At 35.8% G+C, this 27,885-nt stretch overlaps 1 protein-coding gene across 1 annotated transcript; it reads right to left on the minus strand.

Moving 5' to 3' along the window:
- LOC130010365 (sodium- and chloride-dependent GABA transporter 1-like) lies at window positions 1–27,885 on the minus strand. Its single transcript, XM_050550503.2, has 14 exons — window positions 27,623–27,885; window positions 26,943–27,074; window positions 21,876–22,212; window positions 19,931–20,063; window positions 19,201–19,335; window positions 18,257–18,360; window positions 17,617–17,741; window positions 16,732–16,844; window positions 7,943–8,074; window positions 5,505–5,604; window positions 3,758–3,858; window positions 3,042–3,209; window positions 1,371–1,480; window positions 1–680 (listed from the first exon to the last, which is right to left on the minus strand). Exons 1-14 carry the CDS (start codon window positions 27,774–27,776, stop codon window positions 674–676), a joined length of 1,851 nt encoding a protein of 616 aa, XP_050406460.1. The 5' UTR covers window positions 27,777–27,885; the 3' UTR covers window positions 1–673.

Here is a 27,885-nt window from a genome sequence, read left to right on the forward strand (position 1 = left end):
GAAGTTGGATAATACATTGTCTTAATTTAGAAATTACATGAACAGAACTACAGAAGTTAGAAATTACATGAATAGACGTTAGAAATTAGACGACAGCATGTTAGAATTTTGAGTCAAATATACTGCCATATTCTTGGAGCTGTGTATTTTTCTGCAATTCTCCTGTATTGTCTGTAAAAATGTATTTTATGTTCATGAAGTGAGTACTCGGGAATGCGATTTCACATCTGACAAAATATTTCAACGTACTCGTTTCCCGTTAATAGAACGAAACCCAGAATGTGCCAGATTAATAACCGTGTCTAAATTTATGACAAAAAACCTCCCGCCCTATCTAATGAGTAACTTAGGTTGAAGGACGAAAGGGGATTGAACATTTCCTGGGGGGAGGGGGGTATGCGTATCTGGAAAACATGACAATAAACTATTTACCGCTTAAAAGATATACACCGAACAACTTTATATTTCAACAGATCAACAACTTTATAATTCAACAGTGGGCCTAACATCAGAACAGGGTAGCTGTAGTCGAGAGATAGAATATTTCGGGTTCGAATCCTGCCATCTTGGATGTTTTTAAAATTTGGCTCTCATTTGTCAAGGGCGACGCCCACCGTGGATGTCAATGAAAATATGTACAGACCCTCATTATTATTACTTTAAAACGATGGTTTTATTCTCTGAAATAAAAACAATAATTAATAAAAATTAATTAACAAGAAAATAAATGTAATTAATTTTCAATAATATTATATTCAAGATAACTTTCTACTTACAGAAGATATTTCCCACGTCCCACGAGCCGTCTTTTGACTTGATAAAAAATATTAAAAATCATTTTAACTCGTAAAATAAGATAAAATGTCTATATTATTTCAACGATGGCATGCATGGTAGATATATTTTACATACAATCTGAAATGAAATGAAATGGGGCTTAGCCTCCAACTGGGCTGATGAAGACGGGCATACACCGTATAGTCAGCTACGACTAAACATTTGGCCGGACAGCGGTACTAGGTTCTACTCGAGTACCAACTGTCAATGGTCCTTTAACGTGTATACTACATGTTGTCCCTTGCCAAGGGGGATTACGCCGCGAAATCCCGATTAACTTTCTCGGTCAAAACCTGGATCGAACACGGGACCCCCAGGTCAGCGAGCTATTGTCCTACTTACTAAACCACCACGGCTACTACACCAATCTGATTTGAATATTCCTTGAAAAACTGTAATCAAATCACGTAATTACCAACCGTGCGTTCTCCAAAAACGTACGTGGTACTTTTTCATCTGTGCATAATTAAAACAAGAGAAGAATGGTGTGGAAGGAAAACCAAGAATTCTATTTTTACATCGTCTTTGTGTACCTGAATGAAGATTTCATACTCTGTAGTTCCTTACAATCAGCTTGTATTGCCAGTTTATAATCTTTGGCAGGACCCCACTTTTCATTGGGTTGAAATGATAATTTTATTCTCTGAAATAAACAAAGCAACCATGTGCTGAAATCGGATAGGTGAAATATTTTGCCCTCCAATTGTTGGACCAACAAAATAAAGCAAATATAATCACCAAGAAAATAATGGCAATGCATATAATAAAATACTACTTGGTATTCAAAGTAACCCGTTATTCACATAATCAGCAGAAATGAAACGAAATGGATTTTAACTTCTCACTGTCCCGCTCCGACTAAAGGCCCGGTCCCACTGCAATTACGGATGCAAAGAGGATGTAAAACGGGGAAAAAAACGTGCCCTCCGTTTGAAAACGCCATGCATCCGTTGTGTACTCATTGCATACGTGTTCCATACGGTCTATCCATCGAACATCCGTTCACTTTGATTTCATCCGCGCAAAACGTTTTGTGCTGCACAAAACTTTTATAACAGATGAACTTTCTGCCGTGTACGATGTAAATGCGCGACATATACGAGCACCAAACGTTCCATGTCCGTTATCATCCGTTAAACGTCCACTGTATCTGGGCATCCTCGCAACTCACATCCGCTCCAGCTGAAAACGGAAAGAGGGGGGGGGGTAAGGTACATGGAACGTCTATACATCGTAGGTAGCACGGAAATAGAAAGGATGTAAGCGTATGCATCTCGTATATAAAGTTTTCAAAACGGACAAAGCGTTTGTATCTGGGATGTATCTGGTATATTGAAGGATGTCGGAGCCGTCATCCACTTCCATCCGCTAGGCTTCCGATGAACATCCATTTAACATCCCCGCTACATACTTCCCACGTTCGTACTTTTCCGTTCTGTTTTCGCAAATTTTCGTCAATTTTGCTCGTCCGCGGTGTTTTTTGTGCATACGTTTTGTGTCCATCAGCCACTGGGACCGGGCCTTAGCTAATGAAAGTTTACTATGAAGGAATAATTTTGTCTGGACAGCAGCGCTAAGACCTACTCATATCGAATTTCACGCACTCTGTCCTGTATAACCAATGATCTTTCTCGGCCAACACCGGGGTTGATCACGGGACCTCCAGGGTAGCGAGCCAACTTCTTATTCGCCGTGTAAACGCCTTACCCACCGAGCCACATAATTAATTATAAGCAGTATAATTTGACTTTTCTTTGTATTATTGGCTTCTTGTGAAAATTTGTTATGAGTTGTGCGGTCTTGTTGCACTTACTGTCAGAGTAAGCGAAGTTTTATTCGCGAAAGATTGAACGATATTCAGTTACACTGGAGACTTGAAGATAACCTATTCGGAGTTAAGTCGCTAGCCCTCCGAAAAATTGACCATAAGCATTTTACAGTAAAAACTTGATCAATGTGCAGTTTAACTTAGATCAAGAAAAACAACCGAACAGATACATGCACGTAAGGAATCCGTAATTATGATTTTACATAGCTAAAACATTTGCGTAGTACTTATGTTTTTCAATCCATTGCTTATCCACGTTGTTTCCGCGTGGGTATTGACGTTAATGACGCAAGAGTTATTTCCCATTTCTAATTTATCGAAACCTGAATTTCAGTCTGATTTATCGAGTCACTCGATAGTCTGTTCTTAAGTATACCTGTAACAATGGACCTTTTCCAGTAATGAATTCTAGGATCATCCATATAGGTATAGGTACAGCAGATATTAAAGCTATAATCCATCCTATAGCACTAGCATATGATGGATACACATAGTTTCCATAAGTGGGTGGTTGATATTGAACTAGAGTAAATACAAGAATTACCTGAAATCATGAATTGAAGTATGATAAACAGTTGAACGTTGATCGTAATCAGAAATAAATATGGAACGGGCTCTCATGGGGGTCATTTCAGGACTAACAAATGCTTGCGCGTAGAGGTCTTTGGCAGTGCTAGGAAAAGAGAGGACCCGGAGAAAAACCACGAGGTAGGACGGACATGACTTGAGTATATAACATGGAAGTTCCACTACCATACACCTTGGTTTTAACACAGAGGCAGAGTATTCGTGTACATGTATTCTGATCTTCCAATTAATAAAGAACCAAGATACCACCCGTGCGAGATTAGATTTTTTTCAAGGTGGTTGAAATGCTCGTTTCACTAGTATAAATATAAAGCCCAGAAAGTGATCATCAATATAACAATACATATCATTTTGGAATATGGATTTCATGGACGAACACGTAGTTTTATCACTAACCATGACATAATGATCATTAAGCTAATAAATAAATAAAATGACTAGCACTACGTTCTCTGATAGTCTCAAACCAGTGCGAATTCGTGTTCACCTAATCTGAAAACTTACAGATAGAATTAAAGGATTTATAAATTTCCAGAGAATCTTAAACAGGAACAATGGCCGCTTTCCTAGCATCATTTCCATATCACCAAAATAACGATCCGCTCCTGTTGATATAAAAATATAAAGTATACAAATTTAAGGCGCCGGTTTCTAATAGAATCTGTTGCTATAGAAAACAGAAAATGCACAGTAAGCGCTTGAGGATGAACTAAAAAAGTATTTCGGGCTAAAGGCGACGGTGCAGAACGGCTTTACTGTGTTAAATACACAATCCTACAAAATCTACTCCAGAAAGTAGTGACGCTAGTCCTAGAGATATTTAATCTCTGAACGAAAAACTCCACAAGATTGGAATACTGCTTCAGCTATTCCTATGCATAAGTATGATAAGTACTTCTTCGAAAGCAATACCATTATTAGAAATCAACAAAGTGGCTATCGTGCAGATAGGTCTACTGCAGACTACTTTAGCTGACTTAGTGTGGGTGGACGGTTTCGTATAAATATTCCACAACGCAAAAATCAAAGGCTGCATGTATAAGTGGAGGGATTACTTTCTAAACAAAAGGCATAGACATATTAGGGTACGAGTAAAAAAATTGAAAACGATCTTCCAAACTATGCTCTCCAGGATGCCGAATCGGCACTCTTTGCAAACGATACCACATTTTGGGAGTCATCAAAAGATATTGAAAAAAAATCGACATTTGCAATATACTCTCGAACTAATTTCGAAATAGGCAAATGACTGGGGTTTGAAATTATCAGAAGGAAAGACAATAGCAGTGCTGTTCTATCCGATTGATAACAATAGGAAAATGGGGTTTAATTTGACGGCACAAGACTAGAATTTAAATCAGGGACTAAGTTCATTGGATTGGCCTTCGACTCACGACTGATATGGAAGCCACATATTGATGGCATTGTTAGCCGCACATCCAAACCCCTGAAGAGAATGAAATGCATGAAAGGGACACAATGGCTAATCGACGGATGCACTCTTATGTTAATATACACATCACTTATCCGGTCGATATGCGACTACGCTGCTTGCCGACAATCAACTGGGTAGATTCTATAGAATGCACTCTTATGTTAATATGCAGATCACTCATCCGTTCGATACTCGACTACGGTGCTTGTCGACAATCAACTGGGAGATGTTAATATGCAGATCACTCATCCGTTCGATACTCGACTGCGCTGCTTGTCGACAATCAACTGGATAGATTCTATAAAATGCACTCTTATGTTAATATGCAGATCACTCATCCGTTCGATACTCGACTACGGTGCTTGTAGATAATCAACTGGTTAGATTCTATAGAATACATGGTAATATAACAATTGCCCTTTTACATGAAGTGAAAGATCTTCCATTTGATCTCGGGTGAGAGGAACTTTCACTGATATAGTGGGCCAAGCTGCAAAAGCTCAAAGATGTCCAACATACAACTGCCCGTGATATTCTGGCAAACTTCAAATGATATATAGTAAATCAGCCCAATGTGCAAGGAACGATTATTGAGACTAAAACATTAAAACCATTATATAATATTCGTCTGTGGTGTACAGAAATACACAGTATACCCCTTTGGTGTTCAAACATACACCTGTACAAAAATACACAATAGACCTTCAAATAAAGACGAAACTTTACAAACGCCTACTATTAAATATAGCAAGGGAATAATAATCAAAATAACTTATAACATAATATACATATTATAAATATTTTAACTATACTTACCGTATATCCATCCAATAATTATAACCTCCAGAATTGTTATTAGAAAGACAGTCACGGCTGACATATACCAATCTACAAGCTGATATATATATATTCCTGCCTAGAATTAACGAATACGTAATAACTTAATATATAATTATCAGGAAAAGAAGTACCATCTCTAGAAAAGCCAACTGGTCTCGGCTGTAGTAAACGTAGGCGGTCTCTAATAAGTGAACAGGTAATCAAGTGGATGTATTTATAATACTGGGTTTGGAAATGTTGGAATATATTCACTCCATGAGCTTAACATTGAAGAAACCAATAAACGAATAAAATTTATTGGAAGAAACTGATAACAGAATAAAAAGAAATGCATAAGAGAGGATGCATTTAAATGATCCATAGAACTTATTTTTTTCCTTCCAGAATGAAAATGGGCTTAACATTAGAGAAATGGATAAAATAATATTGAAGAAATGAATAAAATAAAACCAAGTACGAACAATCCAAACCATCACACAAAATTCGAAGTCCTAAAAAAACGGTAAAGACAAAATAGTGTTATAAGGCAAAATAGTGTAATCAGCATATGGACTGTTCACCGTGTACAAAATACGCGACAAACAGTGGTAACAGGTGTTCGGAAGAGTAAGATTAACCTGCCTGGCGCCACACCCGCCATAGCTGCATCCAAACTATTAGGCGAAATCTCGGTAAAATAGCGTGATTGGCCAATGGACTATCGGTATGCAAAATGCACGTGATGAACAGTGTTAACGATGTAGTAGACATACATTATCAGGGATAGTATACGCCTCAATTAAATATACCTAGAATAATAGCCGCGAGAGACATGTTTCAAAGGTTTTAATAAGTTTAGTTCGCAAGTATCCCTGTAGTTGAAGCTTAGATGACAAATGCCTCGATCTACTTAAAAAATCAGAATAAAATGAACAAGCTGTCGCGTAACGAATTAGTTGAGACACAAACACTCCATAAGCTGGTGATATTGGAATGTTACTACTAATAAATGGAAAGTTAACAATCCGAAAGTCAAAGTCATCACGTATATTGTACAATTTAACACCAAGATTATGGCAATTGTCAAAATCGAGACGCAAATCCAAGAAGGAAGCGTAATTGTCACCGTCAGTGGTGTATTTAATTTCGAGCTCATCAGGATATGAATTCTACATAATCACTAAATTTTGGATTATTCAGTGATAGAACATCATCGACATATCGATAAGTGAAATTAAAATGTCTGACTAATCGTTTATTTGATTTTACAAGTGCATGTATGTAATCGGCTTCGTAGGAATAGAGAAACAAATCAGCAAGCAAAGGTGCACAGTTGGTGCCCATGGGGATACCTACCACTTGCTGATAAATTTCCCCTCCAAATTCAACAAAGATATTATCAATTAAAAAATCCAACATCTGAATTATCTTGTTGGCGGTGAATTTACTTTTGGAATCACTATGGTTCTTGACAAATTATGTGGAATTGTAATTAACAACTAAATATTGATATCTAACATTTCCTGGTTTAGATGAAAAGACACTATGAATAATGTCTTTTAACCGAGCTTTTAATTTACTATGGGGAATTTTAGTGTACAAAGTAGGAAAGTCAAACGTTTGTATAGATGAGATTGAAGCAAGTGATCTAGATTGTAAACCATCAAGTAATTCTTTGGAATTTTTTAATATCCACATTTGATTAAAACCACTACGAGAGTATATTTTGTCACAGTATTTTTGAATACCCTCTTTCACTGTCGTTAGTATGGTATGGATGTCAATACCTTTGAAAGTGGTTTTGTGGAACTACGGGATGAACCTGCTATAAAACGTTCCTTGTAGGGATTTTTATGTAGTTTAGGTATCCAATATAACAAGGGCAGATCTGTATAGGTATCTCCACATGGAGTACCAAATGAAGTGAATACAGATCTGTGATTGGATACAATTTCATACTTACTAAGCGTAGAGCGTTTATACGTAGCACTGCCGATTGATTTCCCGAAAATAAGTTCTTTGAACAGGCAGTCATAATAATATCGTTTACATATAAACACTAAGTTATTGGACGCTTTGTCAGCCGGTACAATGACATACTTGTCATGTAAGGCGTTGAGATTTTCAACAATGCTAACATCATTGAAAATAGATTTAGGCCTAGTATCAACTAACAAACGTTGCATATAAATTCTTCGTTTAAGTAAAGGACTGATAGACTTAGTCCAATCTGAGAGAGTATCAGAGATAACATCTTCCCTCTTGGCCCATGATCTGGCGTAGTCCTGTACGGCATCCATAATAAGTTTGAAATTTTGATCCCATGAAAATGGTTGCGTGAATAATGTCTTTTAACCGAGCTTTTAATTTTATAGATATAAGAATAAAAAGAAATTGATAAAAGAAATGCAGTTTAAATAATCCATGCAACTTACTTGAGATGTGAATATCAAACTAACCAAACACATCAGGAAACACGTGACTGCTGTAATCATTAAGCGTAGTTTTGGAGTTGATTTTGGGATCAAGTCTGTTATTGCCGTTACGCATACTTCCACATTAACAAACTATTAATAAATGAAATTGTTAATAATCTTGCTGCTAATATAGCTTACATGTTGAAATAAATATTAAATGGTTTGTTTTCTGAAAGGTCCGTCTTTATTATCCCAGTCGGAGCAGAAGAGTAGGACGTTAAACCTCATTTCATTTTTTGAAAGGGAATATAAGCATTATTCAACTACTTATTTTATATCTAAATGATAGATCGCATTTTCGATTTAAGATCATAGTAATGACACGGCCCATTATAACACTACAAGATGCATAGTGTGTAGAACTGGTGTCAGAGCTTTTAATAACGGGCTTCTGCGTTAGAATATCCATCAAGCAAGTAGAAAAGCTTAATTGTGGTTACTACTCATGGAAACTCGTGAGAAATATACGTGTTGTCAGTAGTCGCTTAAACCCGTCAGTATTTGCACCGTACGTCAGTATTCCTATAAATGGTCAGTAATAATCATAGGTGAGTATTTATGTCAATTGATTAGTATTCTTTACTTGTGTCGGTATACAAAAATAACGTGACTAATTAAACAAACGTGAGTTTATCCGAATATATATATTATAGTCAGTATTTAGGCTACCGTTCACTACCTGAGTGAAACCCCCAGTTATCTTTGATGTGCTCCAGTAAGTGGAATTGTCGCCAGTAGAGCGTGAAATCGTTAACTATATAAATTTCTGGTGAGTATTGGTACTATAAGTGATTATAAGTATCCTGAATAAATTAATTATTATTTATTAATATTCTCGAATTGGAGCAAATTTTTTAAACAATAATGGATGGCAGTGAACAAACGGACTATTGTCGACGATTTCGATTACCGCCGTAGTTTGTAAAAGACACTGAAGATGGTTAGATAGATCGATCTATTATAAATACCTTCATATTTAAATATGAATTTAAATGCTCAGTGGCAAGGTTTGATTCGTCGCACTATTTGTACCCGTTCCCTTTCTTACAACGGGTTTCCCATGCAGAATACGGCGCAATGTGTATTGTTATTTAATTTCTTATTCTCGTTACGTGCGGATTGGCACATATTTTGGGGCGGGCGGCACTTTGATATCTGTATGGATTATTAAATTTGGAATGACAACTAATGGTTAAAAAAAGATCAACACCAATCTGCTTTCGCTAATTTTATTGAAACAGATAATATGATAGCAGATAATATTGAATTTCATACACATACATATATACAAGCTGAAATTCTGAGCACTGAAGAATCGTGTGAATATCTATTTACATTTGAGAAATAGTAACTATTAAACAATATATATATAACGATGCAAATAGTAACAACATATAATAAGGCACGGTATACAATGTTAAAACACAATATGATCGTACGTTACAGATAAAAATGAATTTCATACATACAAGTAAACCAAAATTATGAGCACGGAAGAGTCTATTAATATTTTAGAAATTCTTTTATGTAGCACACGATAAATATAACCGATACATTGCATGCGACGGTGAAATAGTAAAACCATGTACAACGTTCGATCTTGGGATATCTCTCTTTTGTGAAATTCGAAAGTCATGTAGATATCCCGTACGATTAATTTTTTTTATTAAACTAAGGCTGTAGAACTACATATAAAAGCACATTGAAAATTATAAAAAAAACACACATTTATAACTACACTATATTATATATTCAAAACTGAGACAATTCAAAGCACGAGAAGTTAACAGAAATGACGAACACTGTAGGGAATCTTTTGTTAAAATATTTTCAACAAATAGAGCATTTTTATGTCTTAAAATTTGCCAGTTACATATCCGAAATTTTCGTTTGAGTTCTTCTACAAAAGTCACACCGATAACAAATGTTCTTTTAATGTTACAGTTTATCAATAAACTTGCCAGAAATTTATATAGTTAATGATTTTACGCTCTACTGACCCAATCAACATTCTTAATCTCTTGAGCACTATAACACAAAGGTGCTAATTAAGTGGTGGTGAAATTAACAGAATTTATTCCCATAAAAGATTTAATATACAAGACCTACATTACTAATGTATGGACTATTCTCTTTGGTTCTAAATTATTACACCGAGAGAAATATTAAGCAAAAATTAACAAATATATCACTATAAACCCCAGAATGCCTTGTTCGGCACTTTTGTCCAAGCGTGGCAAAAACGTGTTAAAATTTTTGCCACGTTGTAACGTGGTAAAAACAAAATGCCACGTTTGTCTGGAGTTCCGAAACGTATTTTTTTTATATTGCCCTGTTTTTGCAACGAGGTATTTTGTCCAGAACGAGGCTGTTCACAAGGATTGGGGGTGGGGTTCAGCCAAACCAGTCTCGTCGAGCGTATCGAGGACAGCATAATATTATTTGGTGACACTTTCAAGCGATTGTGTAGAGACAAAAACACAAGGCAAAGTCGACTAGAAATGATATTCGTCGCATAAAAAGAGTTTGTTACATTCTTTGTTGCAGTTTCATATGTTCACACAATATTTCCAACAAAGAGATGGGAGAAATGAAAAACAGACAAGTTCAAAGCGGAGCGAAATCAATAATTGTATTTTAGGTCTTTGAAAATTATTAATTACAAATATGCTGTTCCTGTTTTTATATAATAATATATCTTATGAAATTTTATGTTATTGTCACTCAGTTAGTTGTATGTATAAAAATTGCAAAAGTAGTATCTAAACGGCCAATTAAATCCCATCGAAACATGAAATAGACACAATTTATGTTTATATAAGTGAACAACTTTATTAAGAATGCTAGTTACATTTTCATCCTTCGGGTGACCGGCCTACGTCTGGATTCTTATTTAAAGGGTCGATCTGGACTATATTTTGGAGAATAAAACTGCTTAATTTTGTTTTAAAAGCCCTTCAAATAAAATCTTCGACATTTGGGCCGAGCAACCAATAAAACAGGAACGGCATATTTGTGATTAATAATGTTCAAAGACCTAAATACAATTATTGAGTTCGCTCAACTTTGAACGTGGCTGTTTTTAATTTCTTACATCTCATTGTTGAAAATATTGAGTGGATATATGAAACTGTAACATCATGTATCCAACCTTGTGAACAGCCTCGTTCTGGACAAAATACCTCGTCCCAAGAACATGGCAATTTAAAAAAAAAACTTTTGTAACTCCAGACAAACGTGGCATTTTGTTTTTACCACGTTACAATGTGGCAAAATTTTAACATGTTTTGCCACGTTTGGACAAAAATGCAGAACGAGGCATTCTGAGGTTTATAGTGTATGGCGTGGTTGCTGTGTGATTTAGTGTTAGAAAATAACGATATCTTTAACTTGCTTTTTCATCTGTTCTGACTTGTGCGATCAATTTTACAGTTTACTTAATATCAGTTATCTTTTTGAATAAAGCAACCGAACTGCAATATCCTTGACACGGACTATTCGTGAAACGGTAAGATGCGAAGTCTGACATATTGGTAATATTGTAAATATATATTAGTCTATAATATATTGATTTGACCGTAAGAACATCTTAGGGGAAATCCTATCACGAGGAGTCAATGCACACCGCGTCTGTAACGGTGTGAGGTGACTCTTACAACTGCGCCAAACGGTAATCACACACCAGGGACCATCTGAAACTGCCACACACTCCTTTCGTAATCAACATCCACATGATAGTGTTATACTGAAGAACAATCTATACATTAGTAGTCTGTTGTGCACATGTATATTATAAGTTAATCTCATCAATTAATTAGCACCTTAGTGCCAGCTAGTGGTCAGGAGATTAAGATTGTTGATTGGATAATCATCAAAAAAAAGCCGCCACAGCTGTACGCGTGTTCATTTAACACGTGAATTAAAATAAGATTTTGCGTGTACGGTAGGTATATTATTATTTTCAGGTACCGTGACGTTATCAAAATATGAGTCCCTATAGAAATATCAATTTCATAGTCAAGAAATGCTTACGTTCACTTTCGTGCATTTTGGCTTTGATGTAAATATCAACATAATTCAGATGATACTCAATGGCAGACTCGAGAATCGTCGCATTTCGGTTCGTTGGTCGTTCGCATCTTTTCGACCCATGGTGATAAGAGAATTTTAAACAATAATATCCAAGATGCATTCCATAGTTTGCATTCCGTATGAAGAAGCGACAGTAAACGGAATTCAGCCACCAATAAAATTCTCTTCGAAAAGAAAATTGTTGGCCATTTTGTTTATTTCCATTTAAGGCCTATAAATTATTTTTTTAAAGATGATATGAGATATCAAATGATCACCACTATTCGGAGTAAATAATGAGTTGTCGACGGCTTTATCATTGACCCGTGACAGTTGATTAGTATTACTCAATGACACACTCAATAGACTATTCCGTGCTCATAATTTCGGTTTACTTGTATGTATAAAATTCTTTTTGTCCCCCGCCTTTCGAAGAAAGCAGGGGACTATTAAAATGGGTTCGTCCGTCTGTCCGTCCCACTTTTTGGGACACAATAACTCTCCTTCTAATTGACCTAGAATGTTCAAACTTGGTGTAGGTGTTTATTAGGTCAATGCCTTGATGGAGTTTGAAGATGAGCATTTTCGGCATAGGGTAAGCAGAGATAAGCAATTTGATTGGTTGATGCTTTGGGACACGATAACTTTAGTTCTAATTAAGTGAGAGAGATGAAACTTGGTGTATAGTTTTATTACATCAATACCTTGACTAAGTTCGATAATGAGCATTTTCTGCTCAGGGTAAGCAGAGCGATAAGCAATTTGATTGGATGAGACTTTGGAACACAATAACCCTCCTAATTGAGCTAGAATGTTCAAACTTGGTGTAGGTGTTTATTAGGTCAATGCCTTGATGGAGTGTGAAGATAAGCATTTTCTGCTTAGGGTAAGCAAAGATAAGCAATTTGATTGGTTGATGCTTCGGGACACGATAACTTTAGTTCCAATTAAGTGAGAGTGATGAAACTTGGTGTATAGTTTCATTACATCAGTACCTTGACTAAGTTCGAGGATGAGCATTTTCTGCTCAGGGTAAGCAGAGCGATAAGCAATTTGATTGGTCGAGACTTTGGAACACAATAACCCTCCTTCTAATTGAGCTAGAATGTTCAAACTTGGTGTAGGTTTTTATTAGGTCAATGCCGTGATGGAGTGTGAAGATAAGCATTTTCTGCTTAAGGTAAGCAGAGATAGGCAATTTGATTGGTTGATGCTTTGGGTCACGATAACTTTAGTTCCAATTAAGTGAGTGTGATGAAACTTGGTATATAGTTTCATTACATCAATATCTTGACTAAGTTCAATAATGAACATTTTCTGCTCAGGATAAGCAGAGCGATAAGCAATTTGATTGGCCGAGACTTTGGAACACAATAACTCTCCTTGTAATTAAGCTTGAATGTTCAAACTTGGTGTAGGGGTTTATGAGGTCAATGCCTTGATGGAGTCCGAAGATTAGCATTTTTTGCTTAGGGTAAGCAGAGATAAGCAATTTGATTGGTTGATGCTTTGGAACACGATAACTTTAGTTCTAATTAAGTGAGAGTGATGAAACTTGGTGTATAGTTTCATTACATCAGTACCTTGACTAAGTTCGAGGATGAGCATTTTCTGCTCAGGGTAAGCAGAGCGATAAGCAATTTGATTGGTCGAGACTTTGGAACACAATAACCCTCCTTCTAATTGAGCTAGAATGTTCAAACTTGGTGTAGGTGTTTATTAGGCCAATGCCGTGATGGAGTGTGAAGATAAGCATTTTCTGCTTAAGGTAAGCAGAGATAGGCAATTTGATTGGTTGATGCTTTGGGTCACGATAACTTTAGTTCCAATTAAGTGAGTGTGATGAAACTTGGTATATAGTTTCATTACATCAATATCTTGACTAAGTTCAATAATGAACATTTTCTGCTCAGGATAAGCAGAGCGATAAGCAATTTGATTGGCCGAGACTTTGGAACACAATAACTCTCCTTGTAATTAAGCTTGAATGTTCAAACTTGGTGTAGGGGTTTATGAGGTCAATGCCTTGATGGAGTCCGAAGATTAGCATTTTTTGCTTAGGGTAAGCAGAGATAAGCAATTTGATTGGTTGATGCTTTGGAACACGATAACTTTAGTTCTAATTAAGTGAGAGTGATGAACCTTGGTGTATAGTTTCATTACATCAATACCTTGACTAAGTTCGATGATGAGAATTTTCTGCTTAGGCTAACGAGCAATAAGCATTTTGATTGGTCAAGACTTTCGAACATAGCAACTCTTCTTCTAATTGAGGTAGAATGTTTAAACTTGATGTAGATGTTCGTCTTGACTGAGTTCAATGATTAACATATCGAGCTAAAGCTAAGCAGAGATAAGCAATTTAATGCTTTGGGACAAGATAACTTTGATTCTATCTGATAGAGAGTGATGAAACTTAGTGTATAGTTGATAATCAGTTTGATTGCTTGATACTTTGGAAAAAAATAGATGTGCAATTAATTAATATGTGTCATCTATTTATTTGGGGATTTCGGCGGAGGACATCAGCCTCACTGTTGGCTTGTTTTTTCTGTAACGTACGATCATATTGTATTTTAACATTGTATATGGTGCCTTATATGTTATTACTATTTTCATGGTTATATATATTGTTTAATAGTTATTATTTCTCAAATGTAAATAGATATTCACACGATTCTTCGGTGCTCAGAATTTATCCTTGTATGCATGTATGTATATATGTATGTGTATGAAATTCATTATTTCTGTTATCTGCTATCATATTATCTGTTTCAATTGAATTATTTATAATATTTATAATTGAAACGATCTATCTAACCATCTTCAGTGTAATCGAAATCGCCGACAAATAGTCCTATTGGTCACTGCCATCCATTAATTTTTACAAAATTTCCTCCGATTCGAAAATATTAATATATAATAATTCATTTATTAAGGATACTTATAATCATTTATAGTAACAATACTAACCATTTATTTATATTTTTAACTATTTCACGCTCTACTGGCGACGGTTCCACTTACTGACGCACATCAAAGATAACTGTCGGTTTCACTCAGCTACTGAACGGTAGCCTAAATACTGACGGTTTCTTAATTAGTCAAGCTTTTTCCAATTTCTCCCGCACGCGTCTGACAAACTCACGTTTGTTTAATTAATCCTGTTATTTTTGTATACTGACACAAGTAAGGAATACTTACCAAATGGGGGAGGGGGTGATGGCTGAATGGTTAGCGTGCGCGCGCTGTATCATAAAGTCTGTCATTGAGTCGACTGGCGTGGTTTCGAATCCCCGGTTGTACGTGGCAAGGAGTAGGGTCGCCTGTCCAACCTCGTGGGTTTTCTCCGTGTCTTCCGGTTTCCTCCCACTGCTAAAGACCCCTACGCGCAAGCGAAATATTGAAATAAAATTAAACCATATGTTAGTCCCGAAATGACCTAGTTTGTGTCGAGTGGACGTTAAACCCCATTTCTCTCTCTCTCTCTCTCACTTACCAAATGACTTAAATAGTCGCCTTATGATTATTACTGACCATTTATAGGAATACTGACGTATGGTGCAAGTACTGACGGTTTTAAGCGACTACTGACAACACGTATATTTCTCACGAGTTTCCATGAATAGTAACCACAATTAATCATTTCTACACTTTTGAAGCATATTCTAACGCAGAGGCCAGTTAGTCAATAATCAGAGCTCAGTTCTACACACTATGCATGTTACCGTGTAATTAACATAACATAGTAATTGAAGAAATGACACGGCCGATTATAATTAACATAACATAGTAATTGAAGTAAATTGGTTCACTTTCACAGAGTTTCCATATATCAATTAAGTTAGATTATTTGGAGACATTGAACATGTTGTGTGACTTGCTAAATTAACACAGCCGCGTCATAGCGTTTGAAGCTACCTGATGACGCCTACCCGCGGACGGTCAATTTAAAAGGATGCAAAGCTGTTTAGGTATCCCGTCTTCTTTTGTTAATTTCATCATCCCATTAAACCCTGTATAACTTTATTTCTCTATAATCGGTTTATTAGAGAATAAGATGGATATAAATAAATGTACAGCATAATTACCTAATTGATCTATTGGCATTTAATTAATCTCTTTACTTCTGTATGGTTCTATTGTCAAATTATACCAGGAAGATTATGTAAATTATCCAAAGGTTAAGTTTTATTATAGCCAGATTGGTCTATAATTGGTCTATTATAGCCAGATAATTGGTCTATGAACCTTTATTTCATCTCATTGTTCCTATATTGGCCATTGTCAAACTATACCAGGAAGACTATGTAGATTTATGTCATGTTATGTATTATATACTTTTAAACCTTTTGTTGTACGTTATCTAATATTATTTATAATCCATTGTCATGGAAATCTGTTATTCTAAGAATGTATATATGTATCGTATTTGTAGTATTTTGTATACATTATTAATATCTGAAGACGCCCATAGAAGGCAGACAGCTAGCTAGCTTATATGATTTAATGTATGTCAGAATGAAGTAAAGTGGAGAATTTTTTATCTGGACGGATTCTTTTATTTATTTATATGGGCTTTCTAACTATAAATATTGGCATATCTGTCATTCTAAAAATAGAAATATGTCTTGGAAAAATATGCACAACATGTTATAAGAAAGCACATCGCTTACCATTGTATCCAGTGCAGCAAAAACAAGCATCAAGAAAAATAATACCGCCCACAATTGAGGTATTGGTAGCTTACTAAGTGCCTCTGGATAAGCAATGAAAGCTAGCCCAGGTCCTAATAAAAACAAAAAAAACAGTCGTCAACATCCCGCACACTTTGATAGGTTTAAAAGATACTAGTATATCAATATCTGTGTTAATGGTAATCAACAGCCAAACTCTCCATGTGAAGCAAATAGTATTATGCTGTCTAGACATAAATGTTAAATTATCACCGCGAAATTATTAATAATTTTTTTTCTAATTTTTTTTTTTTTTTTTTTTAGAATTATTATCAAAAGACTGAAAAGCTTGAATAATTTATGAGATATATCCCGGAATAAAATTGTATAGCAAGTTACGAAAGGGATTGATGTGTACAAAGTGTCATTAAGAAATCTTAAACAGTTTTTGAGATGTGCCCAAGAATAAAAATTGAATTCCAAAATTTAAGTCAAATTTATTTCCGAGCCTGACAAGGAAAGTGTTCTAATCCTTTGGGTAGCTTTGACATTAAACTACATTCCACTTAAGTTTTAAAATGTTTCTATAGTTTGTACTAATGTTTCTATATTTGGTACTTTACAGATATTAACAGTTCTCTTGACTTTGAAAATGATGTATTCTGTAGTGCCATCTAATGAACAACTAAACCTAGAGTTGTGTCTGGTAGACATCATCATCGCCGAATCTTTTGACAATGAGATAGGTCTGAGGGCAGAAATATATACGGATACATTTTATCAGTCGGTGACAATTTGTCGACATTTTTTAAAACTTAACTCAATGTCGGACAATTTGTTCACATGTTAAAAGCTCCAAATATTGGTAGTTGTTATATTATTTACCTGTTCGGATAATCTCGGCTATGTCTAGACCAGTTTGGTGGGACATGAAGCCAAGGATAGAAAATACCACAAAACCAGCATAAAAACTTGTACTTTCTCCAACAATACAAAAAATGATGGTATCCCTGAAATGTTGCAAGCCGTTGTGGCAAATGTTAATTAATTGTCTAGTAACATAGTAAAATACGTATTGCCGGACTATGTTATGTTAAATTTGCATATAGACTCTAGTGATTACACCTAATCACGTTGTTTAAGATACAGTATAACAAATTGTGACATTCCATCACATTGTAACTAAAACTCAACGAGAGACTAGTTCTGGTGTACTTCTAACAGAACATGCGACAGAACTTCTGTATTCAAGGAGCTGTAGGATTGCCGGTGTAGTTGCAGAACACACAACGGTGTGTGATTTTTGCTGAGCGATCAGATCAATGTGGTAATGGCTGCGCAGTTTTGAATAACACATACTTATGACGTGCTAGACGGTACCGAACACAATAATGTTTCTCTACTTTTGTTTATTGAACGAACAATATTAGATTATGGAAATACCGAAGACTCTGGACTGATCATCTTTCCACACGGTTTTTATCAGTCAAGTTGTTTAAATACAAAAAAAGAGAGTGATCCTTACCTCATAACATTGTTGTCAAATTTATTATAACTAGACATTGTGATAAATGCTCCCCACCCCATCCCCGCTGAATAAAATATTTGCATCAACGCCTGTACCCACATCTATAAAAAGAAGAAATATAAAGATACTTTTCAATGCGGGTATGCCGAATTGGTCTACACCTTGTCGATTCCTACAATTTCTAAAACTTTACATTTATAGATTCATTTGTGTACTATTATGTATTTCTTTCATTGCTTTTGTTTCAAATGAAAGAATCTATTAAAACAATATAAGATTATTAAACGTTTCATAAACAATTTGCTTTTCAAATTGTATATCAAATTATATAGCAAGTTGAAAAAAGGGTATTATTTAGAATTCCTATAGACTATAGCTTCTGACTTTTAGTATCAACAGAACACAATGAAGTCCGACTTGAAGCAAACAATTTTGAGAGCTATGGTACGGGGTCGATAGTGTTGCCCATATAATATGATTGTGCTACACTTGCCAATTTACTGTCGTGACAAAGAACATTGTTACATTGATTAGAATGCATTAAAAAAGAATGAACCGTTTAAATATCATGAATATGTTTTATTTTGTATAAATACACAACTGCATAAAACTAGTGCTTATTGCATATTACGGTATCGGTATTTGGCGGAAATATTGTACGTAATATACAATCAGAAATCCTGTAGAAATCCATTAACTATTTAATTCTTGAAATAAAACAATAACAGATATGCATTAAAACAACCCTTATCATGTGGAAGAATTACTTAATTTAGGAAAACCCCGAACTGTTTGGAATGGTATTTGTTCTGAGAATATTCAGTATAGTCAAATGATAAATTATTTCCCATAAGACGACTGATGGTTGTTTTATTTATTACTTATAAAATGTGAAATTAAGTAGACCTGTTAATTATATCAGTTTTAATTAATTACATTACCTGAGGATTAGCTAATTTACTAAAATCCGGAATTATGTAGAATTTCACACCATCTATGGCACCAGGCAAGGTAGCGGCTCTAATTAAAATGATTGTAATAATGATGTACGGTGCTATAGCTGTCAGATATACCACCTAAACAAAAATAGTAAAATATAAACCAGCAGGTAAATAATAATTTATAGAGTTGATGTGAAGTAACCCAAGGCTAGGCAGCATCTTCACCTTAATATTCATCCACAGAAACATTCTATCATCAATCGTGGACTGGTGATTTAAAGATAATAAATATAGAGGCGTGAAATCAGTAAAGAACTATCAGGAATTATAGATACACATATTTTAGGTTAGAATTGGAAATATTAATATTTGTTGGATCAATTTGTGTCTGAAAATTTGTATTTGCTTTTAAGTCTAAAATGTTGTGTCCTGTAGACAATTACTGTTTATTTATCTACCGTAAATATCGATGGGCTCGTATTTATTTCATTTCACGGGTAATAGCGATATCTCTTTAGATAATATTAGATAATATAACGATTGAAAACAAAGGCCACCAACATCTGATGTTGGCCGATTGTAATTGTCTACTGCATGGTACATCCCATGTCTGTGATGACATAGGTTTCACTGGGTATGGAATTCTCTACAATAACCTATGTCTTTAAATTTAATCTATAAGACAGCCAGAAACACAAGTCAATGATAAAGTGGTATTTAAAACACACACCTTTCCAGCGGATTTGACACCTTTTATTATACAGAGAAATATAATTATCCAACTAATTATAAGTGGAACAACCAGTTGCCATTGCATACTGCCTAAATCATCTAATCCAGTTGACATCCTTAATACATTGTAGCTGAAAAATATGAGATGACATTGAAACATAGCTTCAGTTTTGTTATGCTAGGAGACCCCTATTTGTTACCTATCTGGTGCCAGTCATTATCACATATTTGATAGTACTGATAGAAATGGTTAAACACGTTACAAATATAATTTTAATACAGAGATCATTGCTGCCATAGATGCATTATGAAATTTTCAAGAAAGGGAAGTGACGAACGCAAAAGGAAAACACGAGTTATCTTTCTATATAACTGACTGAAGTGACGAGTGATAACAGATACACGCGCGAATTTCTGCTCACTAATAATTCCGTCGAAGACTAAAAGTTGTTATGTAAGGCTGTGAGAGGATATCTGATAATTCAAAAAAGTAAATGAATGTCACTAGATAAGTGAAAACGAGAAAAATAGAAATAGTCCGTACATTCCCTTGTGTTTATTCATTGTATACTTAATAACCAGCGGCTGCCAGGCAGGATACGCCCACATTTTCGAGAGATGGATAGAGAACAAGCTAACAAGAAAGTGATTTTTCCTACAACCAAGGGCCATAATTCAGGAAGTTACGGTCCGATATGCGCGAATATCGAAAGGAACCGAGATCTTTGGGTTATAAACTTACATTTCAAGTTCCACCAAAATCGGATAAAAATTGTGACCTCTATAGGGTCCACAACCTTGATATACCATATTTTTACGCTATTTGAGAACGAACGGCAGCCATTTTGTCTGTCAATTTTAGGCCGATTTTCACGAAATTCGAACTCAGTCGTCCTTAGGGTGTAACGGTGATATAATAATACGGTGTTTTAAATCGGATAAAAATTATGACCTCTATAGGGTCCACAAGCTAAAAACGCGATTTTTCGTACAATCAGGGGCCATAATTCAGGAAGTTACGGTCCGATATGCGCGAATATTGAAAGGAACCGAGATCTTTGGGTTATAAACTTACAGTTCAAGTTTTCAACAAAATCGGATAAAAATTGTGACCTCTATAGGGTCCACAACCTTGATATACCTTATACTTACGCTATTTGAGAACGAACGGCGGCCATTTTGTCTGTCAATTTTGGGCCGATTTTCATGACATTCGAACTCAGTCGTCCTTAGGGTGTAACGGTGATATAATAATACGGTTTTTTAAATCGGATAAATATTATGACCTCTATAGGGTCCACAAGCTAAAAACGTGATTTTTCGTACAAACAGGGGCCATAATCCATTAAGTTTCGATCCGATACATGCCAATATCGAAAGCAGCCGAGATCTTTTGGAGATAAACCTATATTTCAAGTTTCGTCAAAATCGGATAAGAATTGTGACCTGTAGAGTGTCCACAAACAAATTGTGGACGGACGGACAGGGGCGACGGCATAATACGTCCACATGAAAATGTGGGCGTATAAAAACATGATAATGCACGGACTTTTTCTATTTTTCTCGTTTTTTCTTATAGTGTGACAGTCAATTATTTTTTTGAATTGTCAGATATCCTCCCACAATCTCATATAACCCAGCACATTTTCAGAAAGCGGAGTCCTAAATCCAAACTTATCATTTGTCTAGGAAAGACTTGGATGGAGTTCAATATCAATTCGGATATCGGATAATCAGTACACCGAAAGTTTATTTCCTAACTGGTCACTGATTATTGTTCCTACTGGTCATTAAAGGGACAATCTGCGTTTTTAATCTTTCAAAAAATGCCCGGTAATATGAATGATGCGATGAACACTTTTTCAAGCAAAATCCGACTGCAATTTTATAAACCGGATGATTGCAGAACACACTTTGTAGTGTACCACACCTTCGTTTCTTACTTCCAAAATTCTTCAGGTGCAGTAAGACCAATGGTTGGAATATTCACATGCGTCGAAGAAACATTTGTATTCATCAATGATGAATAGTTTGTTGCGTATTGGACGAGATTACGTAAACTGCTTGTAAGATTATTGGTGTGGTTCCCACCAGTGCTGGTAAAATTGTCGGTTCTGTATTGATGAACAAAGCACGTGTCTGTATTCCACCAATTGTCACAGGTCGTCCATGGTAACGGTGACATTAAGGAATGGACCAGATAGTATAAAATCCAGGCTAGGGTCATGGTATAATATAAACAAATCATGCCTGTGACGATGACCATTGCTACTCCTAAACCTGAAATGAGAAAATCAAAAGTATTAAACTTGATTTCATTTTAATAATTTCTTTTCTACCCCCCCCCCCCCCACCACCTTTAAAGTAGTATAATAAATTTTAACGTGTAATCGCAATATCAACAACATTTCTAACGCTCAAAACAAAGACGTACAGTGCGCACGCTGAACAAAATCAAGAAAACTGTATTACATTGATAGTTAGAACACTATATTTATATACTGAGCGCCATGGAAAACGCATCACTTAGTTTTTCGTATAACAAAATGATCCTGTAAACATATCTTATTTATTTTGCTTCTTATTGTGAACAATATTCAAATGGGAACACATCAATAACAACACATTTGTACACTTATGGTTGTTTAATCTGTAATCAACGGTACAAAGTCAGAGGGGTCAAAACCAAAAGAACGACACAGATGTCAGTAGCGCGTGTGTCCTCCACGGGCTCTTACGCACGCTGTGCAGCGACGTCGCATGGAATTTACCAATGTTTGAAAGAAGGCCTGGGGCAAATTGTTCCATTCTTGGACAAGAGCAGCTTCTAAAGCATCTGTGGTCGCCGATACAGACGGCGTCCAATCTCATCCCAGATATGTTCTATCGGTGCCATGTCCGGAGACATGGCTGGCCAGTCCAAGACATTGATGTTGTTAGCAGCCAGGCAGTCCATACTAAAACGGGCGGTATGCGGACGTGCATTATCCTGTTGGAAGTGCTGAAGTTGTGGGTGCGCGCGAAACATCGGAACAACAATTGGTTGCAAGAAATCATCACGGTAGGCTACAGCATTAACGCGACCCCTGCAAATGTGTAAGGCGGTCCAGTGATGAAATGTGAAGCCTTCTCACACCATTACACTTCCCCCACCCCATCGATTCGTTTCGAAGACGCAGCAGTCTGCAAGACGTTCCCCAAGACGTCTCCACACACGTTGACGGCCATCAGCGTGATAAAGATGAAAGCGACTCTCATCACTGAAGAGCACACTTTGCCAGTGTACTCGTCTCCATGTCTGGTGTCCTTGAGCTCATATCAAACGCCGCTGACGGTGATGATCCCTGAGGATAGCTCCAACATAAGGTCGTCGTGCACGATGAGTGACCCGGATGTAGCGGTCTTGAGCCTGGGTTGTAACACGTTGTGGACCAGGGCGTTGACGATCACGTGTTTATCCAGTAACTCGAACACGTTCCACCAACCTTACAATAGTGGACTGATGACAATTGAAGTGTCTGGCAATAGCACGTGTAGACATGCCAGCCCTGGACATTCCCATGGCTTCATTCCGTTGATTTTCAGTAAGTCTCGGCATCTCTAGCTCGATTCCTTCACACGTCCAACAACAAATTACGACAGATTGACGTTTCACAGTTCATGTACTGCACATTAAGTTGAAAACATGCTTTTAAAGGGCTCACACACGTGAATATTGGGTTTTTCATGTGCATCTCGTGCAATTTTTTTTTTGCACACGGGCCGATATTTTTTGCGTTTGGGAGCATTGTGTGAAAACAATATTTCATAGTATTGCATAATATTATAGATACAAAACCACCTAGTAATAAAATATTTGTGAAAAAAAAGTGATGCATTTTCCATGGCGCTCAGTATATATACAACCCTACCCAATTCCCTCTGATGTTGTATTTCATTATGTCCATCTAATATAAGCTGCTTTCATTCACGCGGCCCAAATATTGGTTTGGACATGTTCAGTTTCATTGGAGATGCTGTTGGTTAGAGATTAGTGGCGCTAAATCATCCCCCTGACCGTTCCCCGGTGTTTGACGGGTATTGTTTTCAAAAACTGTGTAAAAGTTAAAGAAAATGCGCCTATTATTCTCTGACGTCAGTGGGCCCTTTCACTGTAGCTCGGAAATGGTTTACTTCATAGCATATAAGTGAATGAAATGTGCGACAGCATAGTATGCCCACAGGTAAATGTGGGTGTACAAAAGAAATCCTCTCAATCGGTCCAGTGGTTAAATTTCTGTGAAAGAAAAGCCGAGAATGGCAGCCATTTTTTAAAATGGTGGCCATTTTAACAATTCTAGTGGCTAAAGTGCTATTCTTAATATAAATGACACTAAGCGGACTCCCATGCAATTTTATTGCTTGTTATGTAACACTTTGTTGCCCCACTATAATAACGAATTATATTTTTGACGTACAAATTGGTGTTTTCACACAGATTAAAGGGTACAAGTATGGGTGTTGTGACATCGATCTAGTAACCTGTACAAACAGAATTATATAAACATATTTTATATTTGACACATTATTTTACACTAAATACAACAGACAACCAATGTAATTAAATATTGTAAATACTAGGCTAGTACATTCTCTGAAACATTACGGGCCGCTTTAGTTTGTAATGGATTTGGCTGGTAATATGTACAGTAGGGGATTGCAACGATCTAGTTTTGAAATAATAAAGGCATTAACTAATATACAATTTTAATATATAAAAGAACTTGGCCAGTGATATACTGGTACATGATTTACAGATCATGATATATGTTCATGCATAATCGTCATGTTCAGATCTTATTTAACACAGATGTCTACACAAATATGAACAGAATTTTCAATACCTGCAATAGTTAATAATAGAAAAGAAAATCAGACGAATTTATAGTCTCTTACTGGTAAAAACAAGTCAGTTAAAATTTTAGACATTTTGTTTTATAATATCGCGATTTACCTCGCTAAGTAAAGTGTAAACGATTTCATCTCAAACTATTCATTTATTTTTTTGGCAGACTGAACACGAGATCTAATTTCACATTGAAAGGATTTGTTGATAATTATACCCCGTCAACCGAATCAGTTGACAATAGCTATATTGCCGATTTATCAACATTATTCACACATAAATGATCTTCCTTACAAATTAAACATAATCTGTCAAACAATATATCTGTAGTTTATATCAACTTCATTCTGATTAAACAGTAGGACGTTAAACCCCATTTCATTTTATTTCATTCTGATTACTTCGCATTCCGCTAATCGTACTGGCGGTTATACACGTTTACCCGTAATTTCGAGTGTTCTCGGATTTCATGCAGGCGAATTGAATACCCTCGAAAGTAGGATTACTTATTTCCCAATCAAAGAGCGAAAATAAATTAAATTGTTTAAATTACCGCTTACTTAAGAATATATTATGTAAGATTTAGATAAAGAGCTCGCCGTCCTTGCTATAATAGTTGAAAAAATAGATAATGCAAAATTAATATATATGGAAAATTTCGTTCAAATAACTTTATTCTGAGCGAAAATATTAGGCCTTTGAAGGTTTATCATTTAACGAAATTTCGATAATTCGCTATTCTTGTCGAAACTTTAAACATTTATTTTTGACTGTCTATTTTTAAACTATTAATAGCAAGAACCGTCACCTCTTTATCTAAATCTTACATAATGCATCTTTAATTTGAACAGAGAGTTTATTTTATGTTTTTATCTTCTATTCTCACATTTCTGAATAACCTCTGCACGCCAGGCGGCGTCTAGTAGCTCGGATGTGACGTGCGCGTGTATACGCTGGCGTGTACGTACAAGTTTGAAATCGACAAACAACCCGTTTAGCACACCATATAGCGTATTCTCGTCTTCGTTAGCACGGTTTGTCCCGAAAAGTAAGGATGTTAAACTCAATTTCATTTCATTCTTTGTTACCTTCGAGGGTTGACTACTGCAATAGGTTGTAAGTAGAAAAATCTACATGTAGTGTTAATATTAGAAAACTTTAATTTGTGCAAAATTAATATTAACGCATCGCATCAATCTCTATTCACTTATACTAACCCACCTGATATAACTATATTGGCTGCCAATGAACGAAAGCATCCTTTTCAAAATTATGTCTGTGATTTATCAGTGTGTGAATGGATCAGCTACAAAATAGTTGTTTGAGCTTATACAAAAATATGTTCCCAGTTGTATTTCCCAGTATGGAATTAAAACTTATACAGATACGATTTAAGAGCAAAGGTAATTACTTTGTAAACAAATAGATTTCTTTTAATGAGCTAGCTCAGTTTATCAATAAATTGGGCTTTCACGTTTAATTGTTTTGAAGAGAGAGGTTACAGCACATATACCATACAGCCATATTTAACATTCATATGCTCAGATAACATTTATTTTTTTAAATCGGACTAGTAATGTTAAGTGAGTCAAGTTATCTGGTTGTAAAGGTAATAATTATGTGCAGATGGCGTTAATGTTTGAAACGAGGCAAAACATAAATTCCGAGTCCGGCTCGAACAATGTTAATAATGAGTCTAGTAACGATTTAGTGGATAGAGGTTCTTTACAAGTACATTCATGGCAATTCAACCGATCTAACAAACATATTATTTATTACTAGACGAATGCCCGGCTTCGCTCGGGGTCATAACCCCGAAACCGGAAGTGGTAGACTCCCTGGTCCGAGCTACCCCTATACCCCAAATTTCAGACTCGGGGCAGACCTAGTGTAGCCGCCAACCCCGAACAGACAGACAGACAGACAAACGACAGTCACAAATATTAGTATAGATTTAAACACGGGTGACGGTAGCAAGTTACTATGATAACAAAGATATATTCCAGCATTTTATCGCAGCCTAGATCCGCAGCCTTGGATGACATATTACATAAACAAGAATACCACAGCAAATGAGGAGAATCTAAATTGGGAATATTATTTATGTTATTAATATATATTATACCTCTGAATGCTGGACAGATATCCCACACATCGTATGCACTTTTACCAGAAAACTGACCAATTGACAGTTCCAAAAATGATAGTGGAAACGCCACTATAAACATGAATATGGCGTACGGAATAAGGAACACAGCTGAAAAAAAGAAAATGCGAAACGGGATAGTGTATAACAAATGTATTAAAGCCGAACATTTAAAATAAATCATCAAGGGAAAGCGATATCTAATTTGATGGGCCAATTTGGAGCAGAAATCTTACTTTTTCTGGGACACCTGGCACTAGCTTGTGTGTGGGTGTAATGGTTATTTTCTAATTATTTTAATTTAGGTTGTACATTTATTATATTCACTAGCGGATGACTCGGCACTGCACGCTCCAAAACCGGAAGTCCGACGCCACCTAGCCCGTGTTACTCCTATTCACCAAATTTCAGCCTTGGGATAGCCCTAGTGTAGCCGTCAACCATGAACAGACAAACAAACATTAGTCACAAATATTAGTACCCGTATAGATTGTCTCGATTTTGCCTGTTCGCTCTTTTGCTAGCTATCAAGTATTTCATTTTATATGCGATAAAAAAAAAACCCGAATTCTAAAACTTAATTTAACGGAATTTTCGCTTTTGAAATAATAATTATTATTATTATTATTATTATTATTTCTTATAAAAAAAATACCAACCTCCGCCGTTCCTGGCACATAGGTACGGGAATCGCCAAATATTACCCAATCCTACACTATATCCAATAAGGGACAGTAAAAACTCCAAGTTATTCTTCCACTTTAACCGGTAAGGTTTGGTTTTTACCATAGATACTACCGCTTTTTCAATCATCTTATCTGATTCGAAGCTAAAAAAATTCTTATGTGAAAATAGTTTACCGCCTGTGAAATGGTTGTCTACGATGTCACCCGAAAAGAAAAAGAAGTGAAATGACAATAGC

Source organism: Patella vulgata, chromosome 5, assembly GCF_932274485.2.
Source record: "Patella vulgata chromosome 5, xgPatVulg1.2, whole genome shotgun sequence".
In the NCBI taxonomy this organism is placed as follows: Eukaryota; Metazoa; Mollusca; class Gastropoda; family Patellidae; genus Patella; species Patella vulgata.

What these genes read in the sequence shown, in the direction of transcription:
- LOC130010365 (XM_050550503.2), bottom strand. Translation starts at nt 27,776, where the DNA reads ATGATTGAAAAAGCGGTAGTATCTATGGTAAAAACCAAACCTTACCGG. An exon ending in GTGTCAAATCCGCTGGAAAG is followed by an intron (nt 19,336 to 19,930) that starts GTGTGTGTTTTA and finishes ATTTTTGTTTAG; the next exon opens with GTGGTATATCTGACAGCTAT. An exon ending in AGCCGAGATTATCCGAACAG is followed by an intron (nt 16,845 to 17,616) that starts GTAAATAATATA and finishes TGTTTTTATTAG; the next exon opens with GACCTGGGCTAGCTTTCATT.